Source organism: Garra rufa, chromosome 14 (genome assembly GCF_049309525.1).
Source record: "Garra rufa chromosome 14, GarRuf1.0, whole genome shotgun sequence".
In the NCBI taxonomy this organism is placed as follows: domain Eukaryota; kingdom Metazoa; phylum Chordata; class Actinopteri; order Cypriniformes; family Cyprinidae; genus Garra; species Garra rufa.
In genome coordinates, this window is record NC_133374.1 from 40,105,880 (window position 1) to 40,126,178 (window position 20,299).

Sequence of the window (20,299 nt, forward strand, 5' to 3'; positions counted from 1 at the left end):
AAATATCAATGGAAAAGCTTTTTTAGATCGAGTCTAGAAGTGTCTTTCGGGAACACCGCTGAAAAATGAGGAGTCGGGGGAAGGGCTTTCCTCCCCTCTCTAAAGAGGACAATAAGAGTCGAGGGGCCTGAACCCCAGCAGATGGCTGTCATCAGACCCGTGTGGGACACACACTTTAAACAAGAATCTTCTCAAGTGCTATGCAGTGCTGAACAATGGAGATTTTAAATGTACAAAAAAACTGAGCAATGTGTATTGCATGCCTACATGTTAATACATCAGTCATGAAAACCAATTCTGTATCAAAAACAAAGCACAATTCTTTCTATCATTCTGCAAAATGTGCATTTTTATTTGAAATTTAATATTTCAACCTTATTTTCTTGCATAAATTCATTTGAGTATAATTAAATAGTTACACTCAGGACTTTACAGACAAAAATGTTGCATTGAAACTCCTTACACATTATTTTTTAACTTTATTGAAACTTGCAATATTTCATCTGTGTCATTTAAGAAAAAAACAAAAACATGAATTCTTTGTTAATTGGCTTTTGTTCTGTCAGCAAGGCTTTAATATTTTTACTATTTGTAAAATGTTTACATTTTCCACCTGATAGCACCATTTTCTCAGCTTTGGCCTTTTGATTAAACACTTAACTAAAACTGTAATAACTTGTACTGCAAAAAATTAATAAAAAAAATAGATCATTGGTTTTAGTATTAATATTATTAAAAAATAAACAAACTGGCATATTAAGGGTAAAAAGGGACATCTCTTTGTCAGGCTGGAATTGGAAAGGGTCCTCAAACCAGAATAGTATCATTGTTTATGTAACCGGCGTAGACTTGTCCTGGAAAGAAATAACTGTGAAACAACAGCCAAACCTTTTAATTAGAAAAAGGTATATCCTTTTGGCCAATAATGTATTGAAAAAAAAAGTCTGTCATTTATTCATCCCCCATTCCTTTCCAAAATACTTTTATTTTCTTATCATTTTTAGTCCAAAAAAATCATAAAGACATTGTAAAAGTAATCCATAGGATGCAAGAAATTTAATCCAACTCTTCTGAAGAGACACGATTAGTTTATATGGTGAACAAACTTAATTTAACCTTTTATTCTCATGTATAAACGCTGATTAATATGGGGACAAAAGGCATTATTATAAGATACAAACTCTGAATTTTCTTCTGAATTCTGAGTTTATATCTTTAATTCTGCTTTTTTGTTCCACCACGAAGTGAAAAAAACAAAAACATAACTGCAACTTTTTTCAACTCACAATTTTGTTTGTATCTTAATTCGGAACGTGTTTTGCAAGAAAAAGAGTTGTGAGGAAATAAATTGCAGTTACATTTTTATTTTTTATTTTTTATCTGTGGCAGAAGCAGGCTACCATAGATTAGTGCTTGACACAAGAGAACAAATATCACTGTTTTCTGTGGAAGCTCAAAAGAGCTTGGGCTACACTGAGAGAATGTCTCAGTTTACACATGTAACCATGGATCCCTGCGAATGGGAACGAGACACTGCATCCTCTAGTGGACACTATAGGGAATGACTCTGGCATGACTGCTGTCTGAAGCATTCGTCTAAACATGACAATAAATTTGACATTGGCCAGTGACAGCCTATGATGTCAGTGCTAGTGCAACCATGAATATAAAAGGGCACCTTCTGAAAACATCATCTACTTCATGTCTGAAGGAGATGTGCACAAGAATACCTGAAGCATGGCAAGGAGATGCAGCGTCTCGTTCCACTTCTAATGGTTACATCAATAACCTGAGACGTTCCCTTTCGAATGGAGCATCCTCTAGAGCAGTGGTTCTAAATGGTTTTAAATGGCAAAAACAGCAAACAAACTAAGCAAAAGCGACAGTCCTTCAGGTGCGTTTAGTGTTTGAATTCACTCACTCATATTCATTCACTCCTTAGTGAACTGTATGAGTGGACTAATGTAGGGAATAGTGGATAGGGGGCGATTTCAGATACAGCCCTTGTCTTACTATAGGGAGATGAGAGAGTCTGTATTACTTACTGTTGGAGAAAGTGTAATGGCTAACTTGGATCACATGTCTCTTAATTACCAATTACATTACAACCTTGACATCATTGAATTTCAGTCAGAGTTGTACGACACTCAGTAGCCGTTTACGGATACCATAGGAATGAATATGAAGTGCTGTAAGCTGAATTCCACCAGTTGCAAAAAGTCAGTGATTTCTTTTATAAAACAGATTTTTTTAATTTTAAACTCTAGAAGTATTGTTTAGAGTAAAACATGTTTAAGATTAGCATATAGGCTGTCAATTCATTAAATGATAAGTTGTTTCCTCTAAAAAGCTCTTTATTCAGCGTAGTGAAGCCTCTCCTCTATTGACGTCCATAAAAAAAAATGGCCTATGGTCTCCTAAACAGCTTAATAGCTCTGCCTAGGAGGAGCTCTGAGGCCTCAGCAAGAAGACTCTCTGCCTGACAGATTTCAAAGAGCAAAGACTTCCTGGTCATCCCTGCTGAAAAAAAAAAAAAAAAAAAAAAACCCTTAAAAAAAAGTAGCTGTTTTTTTTAAGACCAGCCAATCAGCCTAGGCTGGTTTTAGCTGTTTTTTCAGCAGGGATAACCAGGAGGTCTTTGTCCTTTGAGATCTGCCAGGCACTTTTACTAAGTTGTTAGGCTCTCTGCAAGCCTCTTTGGCTACTGCCTATACAGAGGATTATTACAGAGGTTAGACCAGCCTGACCAGGCTGGGAAAGTGGCCAAAGCCCCTCTAAAACCAGCCTGCTGACCAGCTATGACCAGCTAAAACCAGTCTGGTTGACCAGCTAAAACCAGCCACCCAGCCTAGGGATGACTCCTAGAGTGAGATGAAACCTAGTTGTGCCTTACACTTGGGAGAGCTTCCAACAACTTGGAACTGCCATCCCAGTGGAGCTCTGGGAAATGGAGGTCTCGGAGGTCGACTCTCTATAATGAGAGGAGATCTAACTACACTTCACCCAAAAGACAGTTAGCTAAGGAGGCTCACAGAGAGTCTATCAACTTCACTATACTAATAAAACATTTGATCAAAAGGCTCTCAGAAGGCCATATATCTTGGATAAAAATGGAGCTCAGGGCCCTAAGACAAAAAGGAGACCTAGCGATGCCCCCAAAGGGACAAGCTCCAGAAACGGAGGCTCCAATAAAAATGCCTCTCAACCAAAAGGAGGCCTAACTACTTCAAGGTAAGTTTCAAAACCTCAGATTACAACGGTACACTTACAATAAAACCCAATCAGAAAGGCCAGTTAGACCTCAGTCAAGTAGTGCCTAAATCAGGTGTTCTGTTCTGTCCTGCGAGATCCATTCTCCTGCAGAGTTTAGCTCCAACCCTATTCAAACACACCTGAACAAGTTAATCAAGGCCTTTAGGATAACTAGAAAGTTACAGGCAGGTGAGTTCGATCAAGGTTGGAGCTAAACTCTGCAAGAAAATGGATCTTGCGGGCCAGAGTTGAGAACCCCTGGCCTAAATCATCACAGGTTCAGGCCTCAGGACATAATAAAAGATGTGTTGGAAGCTTCTAGAGGCACACTCCACCCAACCTCAGCTGAGAGCGCTTACACTGCATCACTTCCTCCACAAGTCCTGTTTTCCTCCTCATGGCATTGTGTCTCCTTTGCACCCTACTCCTTGAAGGAGGCAACACTCACATTCAGGGCCCGTCTTCGTCAAACTCCTTGACAAAAAGGACAAACAAGAATGGAGCCTAAGGAAGGCAACTAAGTACAATTGGCTAGGCAACTGTACTTAGTTAGCCTCCATTCTTGTTTGTCCTTTTTTTTCCCAAGAGAATTTGACAAAGACGGGCCCTGAATGTGTGTTGCCGTAGCTCTAAGAATGGAGGCCTCAGCATGACGACTTTCTAAAGCGAGAGGAAGCCTAACTACATTCAATGCTCAGGACAGCTTCAAGGAAGCTCACAGGGAGCCTAATAACCTGGCATATATATTCAATGACAGAGGCCTTAACATAACTCTATAAAGTGAAAGGAGGCCTAACTATGCCCTATGCCAAGAAGAGGGCACACAGAGACCCTAACAGCTTGATACTGCTGCCCAGGTAGAGCTCTGAGGCCTCGGAAGGAAGACTCTCTTTAGCGAGAGGCAACCTCTGTAATAATAGACAGTAAATTCTCATATAGCAGTGCATCCTCATCACCCACTGAGGAATAAGAAAGATCCATACCTTTCTCGAACTCTTCGGTGAGATCCACCTAAGAGTCATCAGCCGTACTTGCCTCAGCCATAGCAGGTCCTGATCCGTGAGTTGAGGATGGCTGTCCGAATTCTCTTGACAAAAAGGGACAAACAAGAGTGAAGCTTCTCCAAGGACAAACCATCGGAATGCATGCATTCAGCCCCTTCAAAGGAGTATGCATGCTTCTCGCCCATGCAAATAACACACAGGTCATGTGAATAGTCAAGTGTCAGATACCGCTGATACGCATAAAAACACCATCTGAAACACTAAGCACTAGCGCAATCCATAGATTGTCAGTAGGCAATATATCCCATTTGGAACGAAGCGATAATAGAAACTTCTGAGGCAAGTTGAAGCTAAACTCTGCAGGACAGTGGCCCTCCAGGACCAAGTTTGGCCATCCCTATCCTACCTACAAGGCTCCTCCATTGAGGAAATCAGAACAAAGACAAACAGTCTGACCCAAAACGGCCAATCCTTTTATTTTTTTTTCTGTATTTTTCTACATTTAATGATGAAAACAAGGCCCTGTACAGTTCACTTCAGCATTGAGTACAATAACAATTATTTTACAATTTATACACATTGAAATATAATAATGCTGAAAACACAAACTGCGCCCCATCCCTGTTTAAACTGCTCTCAAAGGACCCATCAAAATAAAACAGTTTTAAGTAATCTTTTACAATTGGCCATGTTAGACATGAAAAAAAAAAAAAAAAAAAAAAAAAAGCAGCAAGGGAAAAAAGACAGCCAAACCACCATATTATATGCTGTGTAAGTGTTCCTCCATCAGTCTTCAGTAAAAGCATGCTTTGAATCAAACGTTACACCTCTCTGTCACTCAGATACACATTTGACAATCCTACAGGTAAAGCACTGATGGCAAAAACCTGTACATCCAATAATGTGCCACAGAGGCACAAACACACTTACACAGATATAAGAAAACAAGTCAAGAGAATTTCATGATATGAATTTTTGTAATGATATCCAATGTTGGGAAATTATGCTGCTTACGGTATTAATTTGCTTGTAGGATTGAGGACACACACATACACACACAAAGAAAAAAAAAAAAAAAATCACTTCTCTCATAGAGACCAAGACCTTCTGTAAAAGTGTTGAATCTAATCCAGTGGAAAGCCGTGCGGGAATCGAAAAGAACAATTTAAAACAAGTTCATTAGAAGATGAGAGGTTTCTTCTCAGTTTATTCCCAGTACGAATGACAACAAAGGCAAAAAGGGCATAAAATAAAATAACATCCCATGTGAGGTGTGTAACAAAGTCCCAAAACATCGCTCGCTCACTCTCACTCTCACTCGCTCTTTCATGCCAGATTTAATTGCGCTCCTTGTTCATGCTACGTATGTGTACACTTTGCGATCTTCTGGTGTTCTTGCCAAGTATTCTCTCTCGATAAGTCCTTCAATACGCTTTTTAATGACCACAGGACTGGGGAGGAATCGTGCCCTCAGCTGCTGGGTTACCTAAAGGATAAAAACAGACAAGATCAAACTGGAGCTCTATAAACAACAGTCCAAAGAAACAAGAAAAACATTTGTAAATAAACTGATTTTGAATTTTATTTTTAAGTAGCACTCCCAGTCCCTCATAAACATCACTATTTTCAAATAATGTCTTTAAGTCTGGCTGAATTGTGGCTATTTCCACAAAATACGAGTCTCGTACCTCTGCTACTAGAACATTGTGCTGCATCTTCTTTCTGGACTTCATGATCCGAACGATGGCCGCCTCAATCTCGTGTTTCCTGTCATCATCCACTTTCTGTCGTGTCTCCTTCCTCTCGGGGTCTGATTCTCCCTGTTTGGCTGCAACTGTGGGGATGTAAAAACACAGAGGTTAGTTAAAAAATATAGTCTAAATTAACTAGGAGAATTACTGAAAAGTAGCATTAGTGTAAGTCTAAAAGATGCTGTGATATTGAGGTGTATAATGATACACATAATCCTGAAATACTGTATTTATAAGGAAAATTTAAATAAAGATTAAATATGTATTGGTAGAATAATCAGTTTCATAATAATTTCGAATTTTAAAGACTGTTAAATAAAGGTACTTCTTACAAAAATCATTAACAAATGTGACCCTGGAACACAAAAACCAGTCTTAAGAAGCACAGGTATAAAAATACATTGCATGGGTCAAAATTATCGATTTTCCTTTTATGCCAAAAATCATTAGGATATTAAGTAAAGTTCATGTTCGATTAAGATATTTTGTAAGTTTCATACTGTCAATATATCAACACTTAATTTTTGATAAGCAATTTGCATTGCTAAGAACTTCAATTGGACAAATTTAAAGGTTATTTTCTCTATTTTTTTGCATCCTCAGATTCCAGTTTTTTAAACAGTTGTATCTAAGGCAAATATTGTCCTATCCTAACAAACCATACATCAATGGAAAGCTTATGACTAGTTTTGTGGTCCAGGGTCAGAATGGGCCTTTCACACCAAAAATTATTGAATATGTGTCAGGCTGAAAGAAATGCAAATTAACGCTTGTACAATAGAGGACGCAAGACTAACATCAGAAGCTGCATTCTGGAAATCAGAAGAATAGGATGCAAGGAAATCAAGTTCAAAACAGCAGAAATCAGTGTCTGTCTTTTAAAAAGCGTTATAAATGTGGATTTTACTATCAGCATAATCCAAGTGAATTATTTCTGAATCCCTTTTTTCCATGAATCAGACTGGATGTTCTAAGGAAGAAATGTCAAGCATTTTCAAAAGTGATTTTTAATTTATGTGAAAAGTGCACGATTTAAATAGGCCTTTTCTAAACTTTCCAATCTCTAAGAACCCTTGAGAGAGATTTCTGTAGGATCATGTAACACTTGCTTTTACAAGAATAAATAAAATCTTAAAATACATGAAAAGGTTATTTTTAAACTACAGTAATATTTCACAGTATTATTGTTTTTGGCTGTACATATATATTTTTTTATCAAATGTAGGCAGCCATGGTGTTGAGGAGTCTCCAGGATTGGCTATACAGTGGTCCAAGGTAATAGCTTCTATAGATGGCTTTATTTTAATTGCAAACAATTTCAAAGATAAATGCTGAATTGTATTTGTATGGGTTTTCATTATTGCTGAACATCAAGTTCTACAGCATCAGTCAAAATGATGGTTACCTGTTTGAATCTTGACTCTGTGCAGTCTAGAGGTGAACTGGTCATTGACAGTGAAGACGTGGCCGCTCTCGATCTCTTTAGACTTGGGTTCTTTCGTGAGGACTCGCTGTGTGGGCTTTCCACAGGCCAGAGACTGCAGCGCCCGCACCAGCTCTCTCTCTGGGATATCCGTCTCCTGCTGAATCTCCTGTCAAGTGTGGAAAAACAACAAGGACATGTGTGAGAAGTACAGCAATAGAACTATAAGTGAAGGCCAGTACAACTGATGTCTATTCTTGTACCTCTATAATTTCCCCCCCAATTTTTTTCTCTAATTTCTGGGAATAAAATTAGTAATTATAGCCATTTAGCATTATAGTACACTTTACTCCTAAAGAGGGCATAGTAGTACCTAAATGTTACATTTTAGTATGTTTTTCAAAAGTACCACTCCATTGACAGCTGAAAGTCAGAACTCAACTCCACATTATCAAATTAAACTTTCAATTCAACAACATTCAAAACAACATTCACCTGAACCCGTTAATTTGTGTCACATTTAGCTGTGCCTTGTATATGGTGTGTTTGGTGATGTTTCTTGCTCTGTCAGCTTTCCATTTGAACAGAGCCCTCAGTTATTTTTCCCCAATTTGAAGTGTATTTTGCACATTCATTTTCATGATAAAAATGTGATAAAATTACAGGCTCTGTACAAATTGTTCAATTGAATTAAATTTCAGAACTTTCAAGGCACTACTTTTTGCATTTCAAAGACTATACTCAGAGATCTCATTTATCAAACTAATTTTCAATTGTGTTTAAACAGGGTTCCTGCAGATTTGAACAAGTGAAATTTAAGACTTTTTAAGACCTTTTTAATACCACCTTATATGAAATTTAAGACCTAAACCTGTAATGGAAATAGATATTATATTACATGCATACATGTAATATTTAATGTGTTTAATGTAAAAAGTAAACAAAATTTCATGGCTGTCATAAATTAAATTTATTACTATGATATACAGTGAACTTTTCATATCAGCAGATACTATTCCACACAAACTATCCCCATAAAAGTACCACTAGAAATATCTGATGTAAAAAACTTTTACTTTCGAAATGTATGCATTACCTTTGAAATTTATTTTATGAATTTATCAATAAATTCTAAATGGCTGTTAGCAGTGAGATCACATAATTTACACAGCAAAATTAAAAGTGAGATTAATGTTTTAAATACATTTATTGATTTATAAATATATAAATTAGAAATGTTGGGTGTGGGGGCATACTTTTAAACACACTGAACTACCAGCAGGTGGCGGTAAGTCACTTCATGAGCGAGTTATTTCAACTGATTCGACCAAACGCTGAATCAGAGCAAAACGTTGCTAGGAGAATGCTTCTGCTGCGATCCTTGTTTGGAACTATTTTCGTTGGTGAAACAGAATATTTTGTCTAATATGTAAGTAACTACTTGACTAACTACTTGTTTATTGAGCTAAAATTAATGTAACATTTGTAATTGTGAGAATTTTCAGCAAAAAGCTCACTTGGTATATTACTGAACTATATCATGTTATAAATAAACTATACATTTTAAATTTTTACCTCAGTGTGTTTCTTTAGAGTGCTGTTACATTCATTTGTTTTAAAGTATGTCACAAATAGACCAGAAATACACTATCCATTATCAATTTCTGTTTACGTTGAATGTATTAAAATAGAAATCTTTCTTGCTTTTCGATGCTTCGCTGGTTGTTTTTGTCACTTCAGTTTTAATCAGGCGGTTTGTTCGGTCGGGCAAGTAAAAAAAAAAAACATTTTAAAAGTATCTCGAAGGCTGGCGGTCAGCTAGCTCAACCTATATTTATTATTATTATTGAGAACATTATATACAGAAAAAGGTAGTTTGACCTGTATTCTGCTACTGCGATTCTGTCTGAAGACGCAGTAACTTCCACAGAGGGAGAAAAAAAATCTACAGATGTTAGCAACTGGCCTTAGCCAAGCCCTATATTCAGTTTTTTCAAGCCAAGTATCGCTAAACTTGCACTTCCCCATAGCTAAAAAGTTAAATCCATTTTATTTCTGTGGTACAATCCGAGAGAGACTCGCGCCATTAACAGAAAGCTGATTGGCTATTGCATGTTGGTCTCATTTGTAGTTTAAATACAGCAAATTATATTTGGAATAGTGAACTAAAGAACTACAACACCACGGAAACAACAAAAAGAGAATTTAAATGAGCATTAGAGGTAGCGTTACATGGACATCGGAAAAATAAGACCTGTGTAAAATTATTTAAGACCTATAACAGCGAATTTAAGACTTTTTAAGGCCTAAAATTTAGATTTTTAAATTTAAGACTTTTAAAGACTTTTTAAGACCCCGCGGGAACCCTGTCAAACCAAACTGAGATTTATGCAGCATCTGAAAGTTGAATATATAAGCTTTCCATTGATGTATGGTTTTTATGAGGATAGTACAATATTTGGCCGAAACCATTTAAAAATCTGGAATTTGAGGGTGCAAAAACAAAAAAAAACAAAAAAAAGAAAAATGCTATCAAACTAATAAAAATGTAGGTTTTGATATATTTACAGTGGGGAGTTTACAAAATATCTTCATGGAACATGATCTTTACTTAAAGATAACATACATAATATATGTATAGCATTTTTGACCCATACAATGTATTGCTGGCTATTACTACAATTATACCTGTGCTACTTAAGACTGGTTTTGTGGTCCAGGGTCACAAATAGATAAAAATATACTAATAAACAAAGCGGTATAAATAATGTGCAGCACATGCAAGGTATGCAACTTTAAATATGGGAACATTAACATAATTTAACAGCATAGAAGCAAGGATGAATTTGAAAAGAGCTATTAAATTGTCCATTACACTGCAAACTGATGATTTGTTCGCAGCAAAACTATTGTTCATATTTCAAAGTTATGTACAGCAAACATGTTTTTCTAAAGCTAAGAAATTACCCAAACTTCACAAAACGTGACACGAGTGAAGTACCTCAAATGTGGATTTGTCTCGGTTGTTAAAAAGCATGAGGATTGTCATCTGGAATGTGGAAACCTGTAAGATGTGTTTCCTGGTATTAGAGCCTGTAACCTGAGCCCCACCGACCATATCTGAGCCATCCTCCTGATAGGAAACACAAATCAGATCGTCACAGGTTAGATTGGTAAGATATGTAAATTCTTTTGACAGTTTGTGATGGCTTGTTACCTTTTTGATTGGCCCATAGAAGGTGGCATTGAGGTCTGCTGAACCCATGTGATGCTGCAATGTGAGCTGCCGACCGCTGTGCTTGGCTAAATAAAATCTGCAATCAAGGAGTCAAGAGTGGCTGTGAAGACACTACACAAAAACTCTTGAAAAGAGTTTGAAAGTCAAACTTCTTCTCAAACGAGTTTACCAAAAAAATACAACAATCAACACCTTCTAAAGACCTCGAAAGCATGTCTTGGTGAAGGGGGGATGCTACATTTGGGCGTCGCTGACTGTGTTGGCCAGTATCCTGTCGTTAAAACCCTCACCGTGAGGTCGACACCACCTAAAGACACCTGAGAAGAAAACACAATTAAACACCATTCAAACTGTCCACTCTAATTACTACACAGTCTAACACTTGCCAAGTTTCCAACCAGTTTTTGCGATGATTTGTTATAAAAAAAAAAGAATATGTCTCCAGCCTTTTTCCATCCAACTGGCATTTTGCCAATAAAATGGTGTACATGATAACCTCATCCCGAAAAAAAAAAAAAAATTGTCGCATAAGTTTTGGTGTTTCGCAAAAAAAGTTGCCCTGTGAGATGTTTCCATTCATAATTTCACCTAGTGTGCAAATATCGTAGACTTGTAGCCTGTTCTTTATCCATTTGAAACAAAACTTTATCATACAGGTTATTATTTAATTGTAGCCTATAGGCCTACATAAAATGATTTTTTTTAACAAGTGTTATTTTTTTGTAATTGGGTCTATAGACTATTTGGATACTTCAGCATCAAGTAATATTCATAAACAGGCGCAGTTACATTATTATTATTTTTCTGATTAAATTTATTAGACTGCATTGGAAACAGGAATGGTAATTTCTGTTATTTTATTTCTCCAAACTAACAATCAACGGTTGTTAAGCCATTATTAACCGTTAACAGACAAGATTATGTTAAATTACAATTAAATTACGTGGCTGTGATCCAATAAAATACCTATTTGTTTTCCAGGGATTCATTTTATACATGTAAAAGACAGCATTAACAACAAAACGTGAGGATTCACATGGTCACATCAAGCATTTCTTCGAACAAAGAAAAACATAATAAAGCTATATATAAAATAAATAAATAGGTTTATAGGTGAAATATATATTTTTCTAAATAATTAATAAATTAACAAATCGAAAGAAAAAAATAAAATAAAAGTAGCAGCCTATATGAAGATTTGTTTCATTTTTGTGATGCACTCACAGCGGCATACTGTTTGTTTCTGTCATTAAAAACAAAAATAAATAATTGTTTTTAGAAGTACCTATTGTAAGTTATTTCTACATTTATAAGGGAAAAAAAATGAAATAAGTTAAGCATTAGGCTCCTAACTGGACAACGCAGCGTGTTTATTGTCGTATTAAAATACAGCCAGCCAAACATATTGAAAATCCAAGCTATTTTACTTCCCATAACTCCACAACAAATCCTTTAAATTTAACGGTAGAACAGAACTGAGAACAAAACAAGAATGAAAATATAAACTACCAAGCCAAAACAAATAAATGTAACATTTTGTAGTTATTGTACAAAATGAATACATTTAAACTTGCAACGTATTAAAGAAATTACAATTGTATTGAGATGTGTATTTGAACTTGTCTTTTTCTTACCATAGGCCTATATAAACTAATAATTTTAGATACAATCTAATAATATAAATGATTTAGTGCACTACAGAGAAACGGTGCTTTAAAGTGAGAAACACCACAAACACAGATGCTGCCTATTGGCTAATTTTGTCCACATTTTTTTGCGTTAAAGCCCTTTTTCTCAACAATATCTGTTTCCACACTAATTTTTGTGACATTTAAACTATCGACAGGGCTCTGCAGCCCATTACAAAGGTAAAAATAAAATTCCCCTGTCAATCACTTTAAGGAGTCAAATATCACCTCGTAATGGGAAGGCTATTCTTTTAAATCAGATTATGTGATTATTGGTTATAATGTGCTCCTATATCTTTTAAATTAGGAGCATAAGTGCTCCTAAACAGAGAAGTAAACATAGAGCCCTGATCGACATTGAATTTGTGTGCTAAACATTTTGTCAACACTTGACAAACTTTATCGATAAATGGAAATTCCATCAACTAAATTCTGAAGTGCTAAATATTTTTTCGCCAAAAAATCCTTGGATGGAAACCTGGCTTCTGCTGTAATTTGCAGCAGTAGCTGAAGCGCTAATAGACTTATTCTGGTTAAGTACCATCTGCATCTCACCCCTGTCGACGTAAGGTGCTGCCGAAACTCATCCATGGTTGTGTTTGAGATGCTCATGTCCCTGAACATGCCTTCCAGTTTAGATGTGAACTGACAGCCACACTCCGTCTGTGGGACGAGAAACATAAAGCAAATAAGACAAACACAGTATTACGGCACGTTGAGACTCCACTCTGTGAAGCAGCAGATCTTGCCTTCAGCTTTGAGATCATGTTTTTCTCTGAGTCATCAGACACGCTCTTGTTGGTGAGGAGTCTTCTGGCCAAGTGCTGCTTGTAGTAGCGCTCAAACACGTCCTTCTCCTGCATGAACCTGAACAGCACCATGGCTTTATCCAAAATCGACTCTACCTCCTGCTCCGTCAGCTAAATCAGAGACAAACAAACATATGCTTTAGATCAACTACTGAATTCCTATATCTAGTCAAATCCGAAATTATTCATACCCCTGGCAAACTCTGACTTAAAGTTACTTTTATTCAACCAAGTTTTTTTTTATTAGAAATGACAGACGTCCCCCAGAAGATAAGATGATGTACAAGAGGAATCATTGTGGAAAAAATTATTACTCATCTCATTTGCATTTGAACAAAAATTTCCAAAATTATTCAAACCCTTTTCAATAACCAATAGAAAAGCCTTTATTGGCTATTACAGCAACCAAACACTTCCTATAATTGCTGACCAGCTTTTTGCATGTCTCCACTGGTGTTTTTGAGATTTTTCACAGTGCGGAACATCTTGTATTTTTATAATACTACTTTGCACTGTAGCCACAGGAACTTCAAAACATTTAGATATGGTCTTATAGCCCTTTCCTGACTTGTGAGCAGCCACAATGCACAGCCGCAGGTCCTCAGTGAGCTCCTTTGTCTTGGCCATGACTGTCCACAAACCAACAGCAGAGAGCTTGTGTTTTTCACCTGTTGAGTTGATTAAAACAGCTGTTCCCAATGAATCAGGGTCATTAGGATGCTTTACAACAGCTTGGACTATTTGGAATGGTATAGAACTTTGGATTTTCCCATAGACTGTGACAGTTTGCAAAGGGTATGAATACTTTTGGACATGTCACTTTTTATTCAAATGTAAATAAAAGATGAGTAATATTTTTTCCCACAATGATGCCTCTTGTACATCGTCTTATTATCTTTTCAGAGAAGCCTGTGTCATTTCCAGTCAAAAAAACTTGCTGGTTGAATAAAAGTAATTTTAAGTCAGAATTTGCCAGGGGTATGAATAATTTCGGGCTTGCTTGACTGTATGTATTCTTGATTTAATATCTACAAAAAAAAAAAACATTCTTCACTTTCAGTTATTCACAATCTATACTAAATAATCAATGTTAGGATTTTAAGAACTAATAATGGATTGCACACCTGAAGATTGAAAATAAAAAAATATAGAGCCGTATTTTCTATACAGGTCCGGAGCACAATCATGTGACTAGAGAAAACAACTCACTCCTTTCACTCCTTTTTTCAGCTTATCATCAATGAAGAGCGAGAGATACTCGGGTGAACGAGAGTTCAGGTTCAAGAAATACTCAAAGTCCCCTGCAATGGTCTGCTTGAATAAACGGTCGTTGTTGAAGGACTCTTGCAAGAAGCGATCAAACCGTGACTTCAGATCTAGAAGACCCTAAAGAAAGGAAGAGAGAAAGAGGGGGGTTTCAACATAACAATCTTTCCCACATCTCATGTGTTTTGTGAGTTAGAAATGATCCTGGTACCTGGATGTAGTCAACTGGGTTCTTGCCTTCTCCTTCCTCAGACACCAGAGCTTTGCCCTGCTCCCTCAGATAGGAGCTCATACACTCACACATCGTCTTCAGGCCATTCGGCACCCTGCTGAACAACTTGTACATGCAGGCCAGATCTGCACACACAGATAAACACACACAAGCATGAATATTATCTCTATAATATCATGAAAACACTTCCAAACCACTCAAGTCAATTAATAATCTTTGATTTAATGTTCACTGAATGTTTCATTAAATTAATTTAAATACATTTAATTTATCAAATGCGTTTTTCCTTTGATTGTGATAAATCAAAATTTATTTTGACCTTTTATGATTAATACATATTAAGCTGCAAAGACAGTTCTTTCAGAAACGTGTTTTTCCAAAGTCACAGCTATGAATACATTACCATGTGACTGGTCATGTATTTCGTGTTCTGCCTAGTGTAGCAAACTAAAAAAGGTCCATTGTGAATAGTGTGGTGATGCATGAAGTACTGCACGCAGAAATTACTTTCAAACTGGGCAATTTTACCATAATGATTTCATTAATCGTTATTTTTATCATTGATAAACAAGCCACAGAACAGCGGAATGGGAAAAATTATGAAACAAGTTTTAACTTGAGCACCACATTTTTTTTAAAAGATGCAAGATGCGAGCATGATATGCGAACTTGTCTGTCAAGAGCATGTTTACATAGAAAAACCTATGAAAAAGCAATGCAGTGAATTGCAAAAACCTGTAAAGAACTATTGCTATTTGTTTGACATTTCATTTTCGCATGATAGTCACAGGCTGAAATTTGCTGGTATTTTCTTTGTTTTTACAAAACATTTAATAGGGATGCACCGAAATTAAAATTCTTGGAAGAAGCCAAACAAAATTAGACACTGGGCCAAAGGCTGATTACCAAACACGGTTTTTCGGGGTTTTCCCCCCGTGTATTTTGCCATTTTTTTTTTTTTTTACCATTGCATATATTAAGTAGCCACTATTGGCTTTTTACAGTTTTGTCTTGCTTTTCAAAAAAAAAAAAAAAAATAAATTACAAAACAACAAGTTAAAAATATGTAACACTGAACATTTTTACATTCTAGTAGACATTATAGCCATTGTGCCAACAAAGCACAATTTAACTTAAAATTAATATTCTTTGGCCATTTTTAAGACCCCCTTCTTGAATCAGGCATTTGTTTTTAATGTACAAATAAATGCAACCTTGTTGAGCAAAGGAGAATGATGAATAGAGCTGATGTAATTATTGTTATCATTATTTTTGTCTTACTTTTTATTTTATTTTACAGAACAACAGTAAAATTACAATACTAACATTTATGAACGTTGACTTTTATTTTGGCGGAAAGCCACCAGAAGACCTCAGCACTACTTTTTGCTGACAGCAGCAGATTTATGAATGATTTTTATCACGCAGATTTTGCTTGCGCTTTGGACTTTGAACCCTGGCTAAGGAGCTGGTGCAGCGCTGTCAAAATAAATATAATGCATGCGTGTTTTAGACAACATAACGTTCTGTAGCTTGTTTACTAATGGTTTAAGGCCATTTGGCGATTTCAGCCCTAATACAGTAACCAGCCCTTTCTCTTCTCATGGAAGACATGCGATGTGATACTAAACAGTCTCTCGCTGTCGGTGCTTGTAATGATATTTGCGTGTTCCTCGGGCAGTTTCTAAACGCTTCCACACTGCCCAAATGTTTGCTGCATTAGTGCGCACCTCTATTTGATCATGTCACGTTGTTCGGTATAATTTATTCAGCCTTTTCGCTTATTCGAATAATTTTGGTTGCCGAACATTCGGTGCATCCCCAATTTTTATAATTGAAAAACTATGTAACTATGTAAAAGCAACGCAGTGAATTGCAAAAACCTGTAAAGAACGATTGCCATTTGTCTGACATTTCATTTTTGCATGATGGTCACAGGCTGAAATCTGCTGGTACATTTACTGTTAATAATACTCTACTGGTGTAAGACATTTTGACTTTGAGTTGACCTCTAAAACTCAAACGTTTACATTTTGGCTAAGAAATGATGAGTATTTTTTTTTTATTATATTATTTTTGAGCATATAGGACATGTTTTAGGCACGCTTTGACAACAATTTCATGCATCCTTTCTGCAAAGATATTAACAAATTAATTTGTTTTGCATTTACACCAGGGTCAGAAATTTATGAGGGCTTGTGGCAAAAATGCCACCAAAATTAATAAAAATGTCCCATAGTTTCAAGACAAAGGGGCAAAATGCCCCAGCACAATTAAACAAATGTATTACGGCTGTCACAATTAAAATGAAATGTGAAAATGAATAAAAAGTGTCAATTCCTATACCTGGAATACTATACCTACAGGACTAAGAAATATTACATCTTTGCTTCTTTCTCTGAATTCATACAAGGGAAGTTATTGGATAATCAAACATGTCTTCATAATTTGAAGTAGTGTTTTTTTTGCTTGCTTCTGGTTTTGTATGTACATTTTTTTTTACTTTTTCTTGTTTACTTATGTTAATTAATGTGCTTTGTCCTGTTTAAAATAATAATAAAGAAAATAAAAAAATAAACAAAATAAATTTACTAAATTTGGTTTAGATTTGGTCACACTTTCTCAGATTGTTTTAATGCAGTATTTTGTGCAGCGGTGAGCCTTATAACCAATCAAACGTGTTTCGATTGAACTTAGGAATGCATTGGCCAATCAGAGGCACTTAAATTAGTCAGTGCTGAAAACACCAGAACTGTTGGTAAGTGCAAATGCTCGCCAATTCTCTCATCATATACAACACAGCTGTAATAATGAATGACTGATAGGAGGAAAGTGCACCTTCTGTCTTTCCATTCTTGAGCATGTGCACCAGGCCCGAGTTCTCCATCTCTACGATGGTCTTCATGTGTTTGGAGATCAGCTCTCTCTCCACCACCTTCACAATCGGCTCCTCCGTTGTTTTATCCAGGCAGTGTATCACTCGCTCGATCTCCTCGTTTATCCGTGCCTCTACTTTCTTTATGTACACGCTCGCACTGTTTTCGGCTAAAAACTTTTGACTTTCCATCTAAAAAAAGAAAAAGAGAGACATATATTGAAAAAAAGAAACAAATGAACAAGTTTAAACTAAAACAATAAAATACTTGAAAGAAAACATCACATTAATGCTCAAATTAAAAATGATAGCTTTACAAACCTGAAAGAATTCAGCAGACATTTCTAAGAACGGGGCCTCAAAATCCTCTTCATAAACAGACCGTCCTTCCAAGCCCAAAATCATTAACATCTGGCACGCGTTACGAATGGCACCCCTGAACGAAGACAAACACTTATTACAATATACACCACAAAAGCTACCCTACTTACTATAAGCAGCAAATTAGGAGTTCATTAAGGCAAAAGTTTGTGTTCCCTAATGTGAAGTGTTACCAGGGTTTCTACAAATATGAACAAGTAAAATTTAAGACTTTTTAAAGGAACACTCCACTTTTTTTGGAAATAGGCTCATTCTCCAACTCCCTTCGAGTTAATAAATGGAGTTTTACCGTTTTGAAATCCATTCAGCCGTTCTTCTGTTCTGGCGATATCACTTTTAACACAGCTTAGAATAGATCATTGTCCAGTCTTCCTTCCTTCCGAAGTCATTTTTCGGACTTGTTGATAAGCTGTTATCTTCATTTTTGTGGGGTAATAAACATCCCAGAATTCGTAAAGTATTCCTTCAGAGGCATAAGGCAGAGGGGGGTATGGCTTTACCCAACCTGTTGTATTATTACTGGGCAGCAAATCTACAAAAAATAGTTTACTGGGTTCAAAGGCCAGATGTTGATTGGTGCCAACCAGAAATGAATGCCTGTATATCAACTTCACTTACTGCATTAGTTACTTCAAAGCTTCCCCTCTCGCCTAAACAACACTCCTCATGTCCTATTGTAATCTCCACCTTAAAAATTTGGTCACAATTTCGACAAAATTTCAATCTGACAGACTTCACTCTTTATAGTCCCATCTGCAATAATCATGTTTTTCTCCCAGCCAAATTAGATCCTGTCTTTGTCCAGTGGCAGAGGGCAGGATTAAGTAAATTCAGTGATCTTTACATAGACGGAACTTTTGCCACATTTGATGCTCTTTCCACCAAGTTTAATTTACAGCGCTCCCACCTTTTCCGCTATCTTCAGATTCGCCATTTTATTCGTACCATCAGTCCATGTTTTCCTAACTTACCTCCAAAAAAGGGAATAGATATCATTCTACAAATTCCCACACACTGTAGAGGTCTCATTTCAAAAATATACAATAGTATCACATCATTTAATAAAGTGACGCTCGATAAGATCAGAGCAGACTGGGTAGAAGAACTTGGAATAAATATCTCCGATGCAACCTGGGATGAGGCACTATATAGAGTAAACGGGTCAACTTCATGTGCTCGCCTTGGCTTAATTCAGTTCAAGGTTCTTCATCGAACCCATTATAGCAGAGCCAGACTCTCTAGGATCTATTCTAACGTCAGTGAAACATGTGAACGTTGTCATATAGCTAAGGCTGATCTGACTCATATGTTTTGGTCCTGTAATAAGTTGTATAATTTTTGGACTACGATATTTCAAACTCTATCTGAAGCTTTTAGCAAAGATATCCAACCTAATGCTGAAATGGCTATATTTGGAGTTCCGGGGGAGGGCTCATTAATGACAAATAAAATTAAAAATGTGATTGCTTTTTCAACTCTCCTTGCCCGGAGAAAAATCCTGTTAGAGTGGAAATCAGCACATCCACCCAAAGCCTCCTCCTGGATGAAGGACCTGATTCTATTCCTTAAGTTGGAAAAGATAAAGTATTGTGTTAGAGGGTCAACCCAAAAATTCTATGAAGCGTGGGCCCCTCTATTATCTTATTTTGAGAAACTTGCAGTTCTCCCACAAGATTAAAAAAAAAAAAAAAAGGGCAAATAGCCTACTTGTACTGTCTTGGTGTCCACCTTTCCTCTTAGTGATTTGTTTTTTATTTGCTTTTTTTTTTTTTCTCCATCTATTTTTCTTTATCTTTATGTATTTATTTATTTTGTATTACAGTATTATTTTAACCTTGTATATATTTTCATACCTGTAACTCTTTGTATAACATTTGAGGTGTGCTTCTCACTCACCAGTTTATTTTCATTATATATTTAATTTATTTTTTCATATTGGCAGCACGATGGGGATGGGTGGGGGGAAAGAAAATAAGAAAAATGTTGTATGTTGATTATCTGATCATTGTTCATTTCTTCAAATAAAAACATGTTAAAAAAAAAAAGAATAGATCATTGAATCCTATTAGACCAATATAGCAATGTGTTCAAAATGACGGCCGAGTTTCGATATTTGTCCTATTTAAAACTTAACTCTTCTGTAGTTATATCGTGTACTAATTCCGGTGGAAAATGTAAAGCTGTGATTTTTGTTGGTGTAAGCCATTTTTTCTAAAGCAATATTTTCAGTGTTCAATTAGCTTTTACATACTTTAATCTGCATTTTTATTTACCTTTATAAAGGCCCATTTTTTACACTTTTAAAATGTATGCATCACATTTTATGTTAAATGATTACAATTTATCAATAAAAAAGGAAAAAAATCTGTCCAATGATTGT

The 20,299-nt window shown here is 36.1% G+C and overlaps 1 protein-coding gene across 2 annotated transcripts in view; it reads right to left on the reverse strand.

The window, feature by feature from the left end:
- Window positions 1-4,701: 4,701 nt before the first annotated feature.
- Window positions 4,702-20,299, reverse strand: part of cul3b (cullin 3b) — a 32,331-nt gene continuing 16,733 nt past the window's right edge. Inside the window, exons 5-16 of one of the 2 annotated variants that reach the window (XM_073817487.1) lie at window positions 17,860-17,974; window positions 17,502-17,730; window positions 14,643-14,788; window positions 14,375-14,551; window positions 13,106-13,276; window positions 12,912-13,019; window positions 10,861-10,985; window positions 10,648-10,744; window positions 10,432-10,563; window positions 7,413-7,599; window positions 5,945-6,090; window positions 4,702-5,742 (exon numbers count right to left, since the gene is read on the reverse strand). In XM_073817487.1, coding sequence (XP_073673588.1) covers window positions 5,611-5,742; window positions 5,945-6,090; window positions 7,413-7,599; window positions 10,432-10,563; window positions 10,648-10,744; window positions 10,861-10,985; window positions 12,912-13,019; window positions 13,106-13,276; window positions 14,375-14,551; window positions 14,643-14,788; window positions 17,502-17,730; window positions 17,860-17,974 — 1,765 coding nt within the window. In that variant the 3' untranslated portion in view covers window positions 4,702-5,610. Of the gene's footprint in view, window positions 5,743-5,944; window positions 6,091-7,412; window positions 7,600-10,431; window positions 10,745-10,860; window positions 10,986-12,911; window positions 13,020-13,105; window positions 13,277-14,374; window positions 14,552-14,642; window positions 14,789-17,501; window positions 17,731-17,859; window positions 17,975-20,299 lie in introns of both variants that reach the window. The other variant, XM_073817486.1, reaches the window with a different exon arrangement.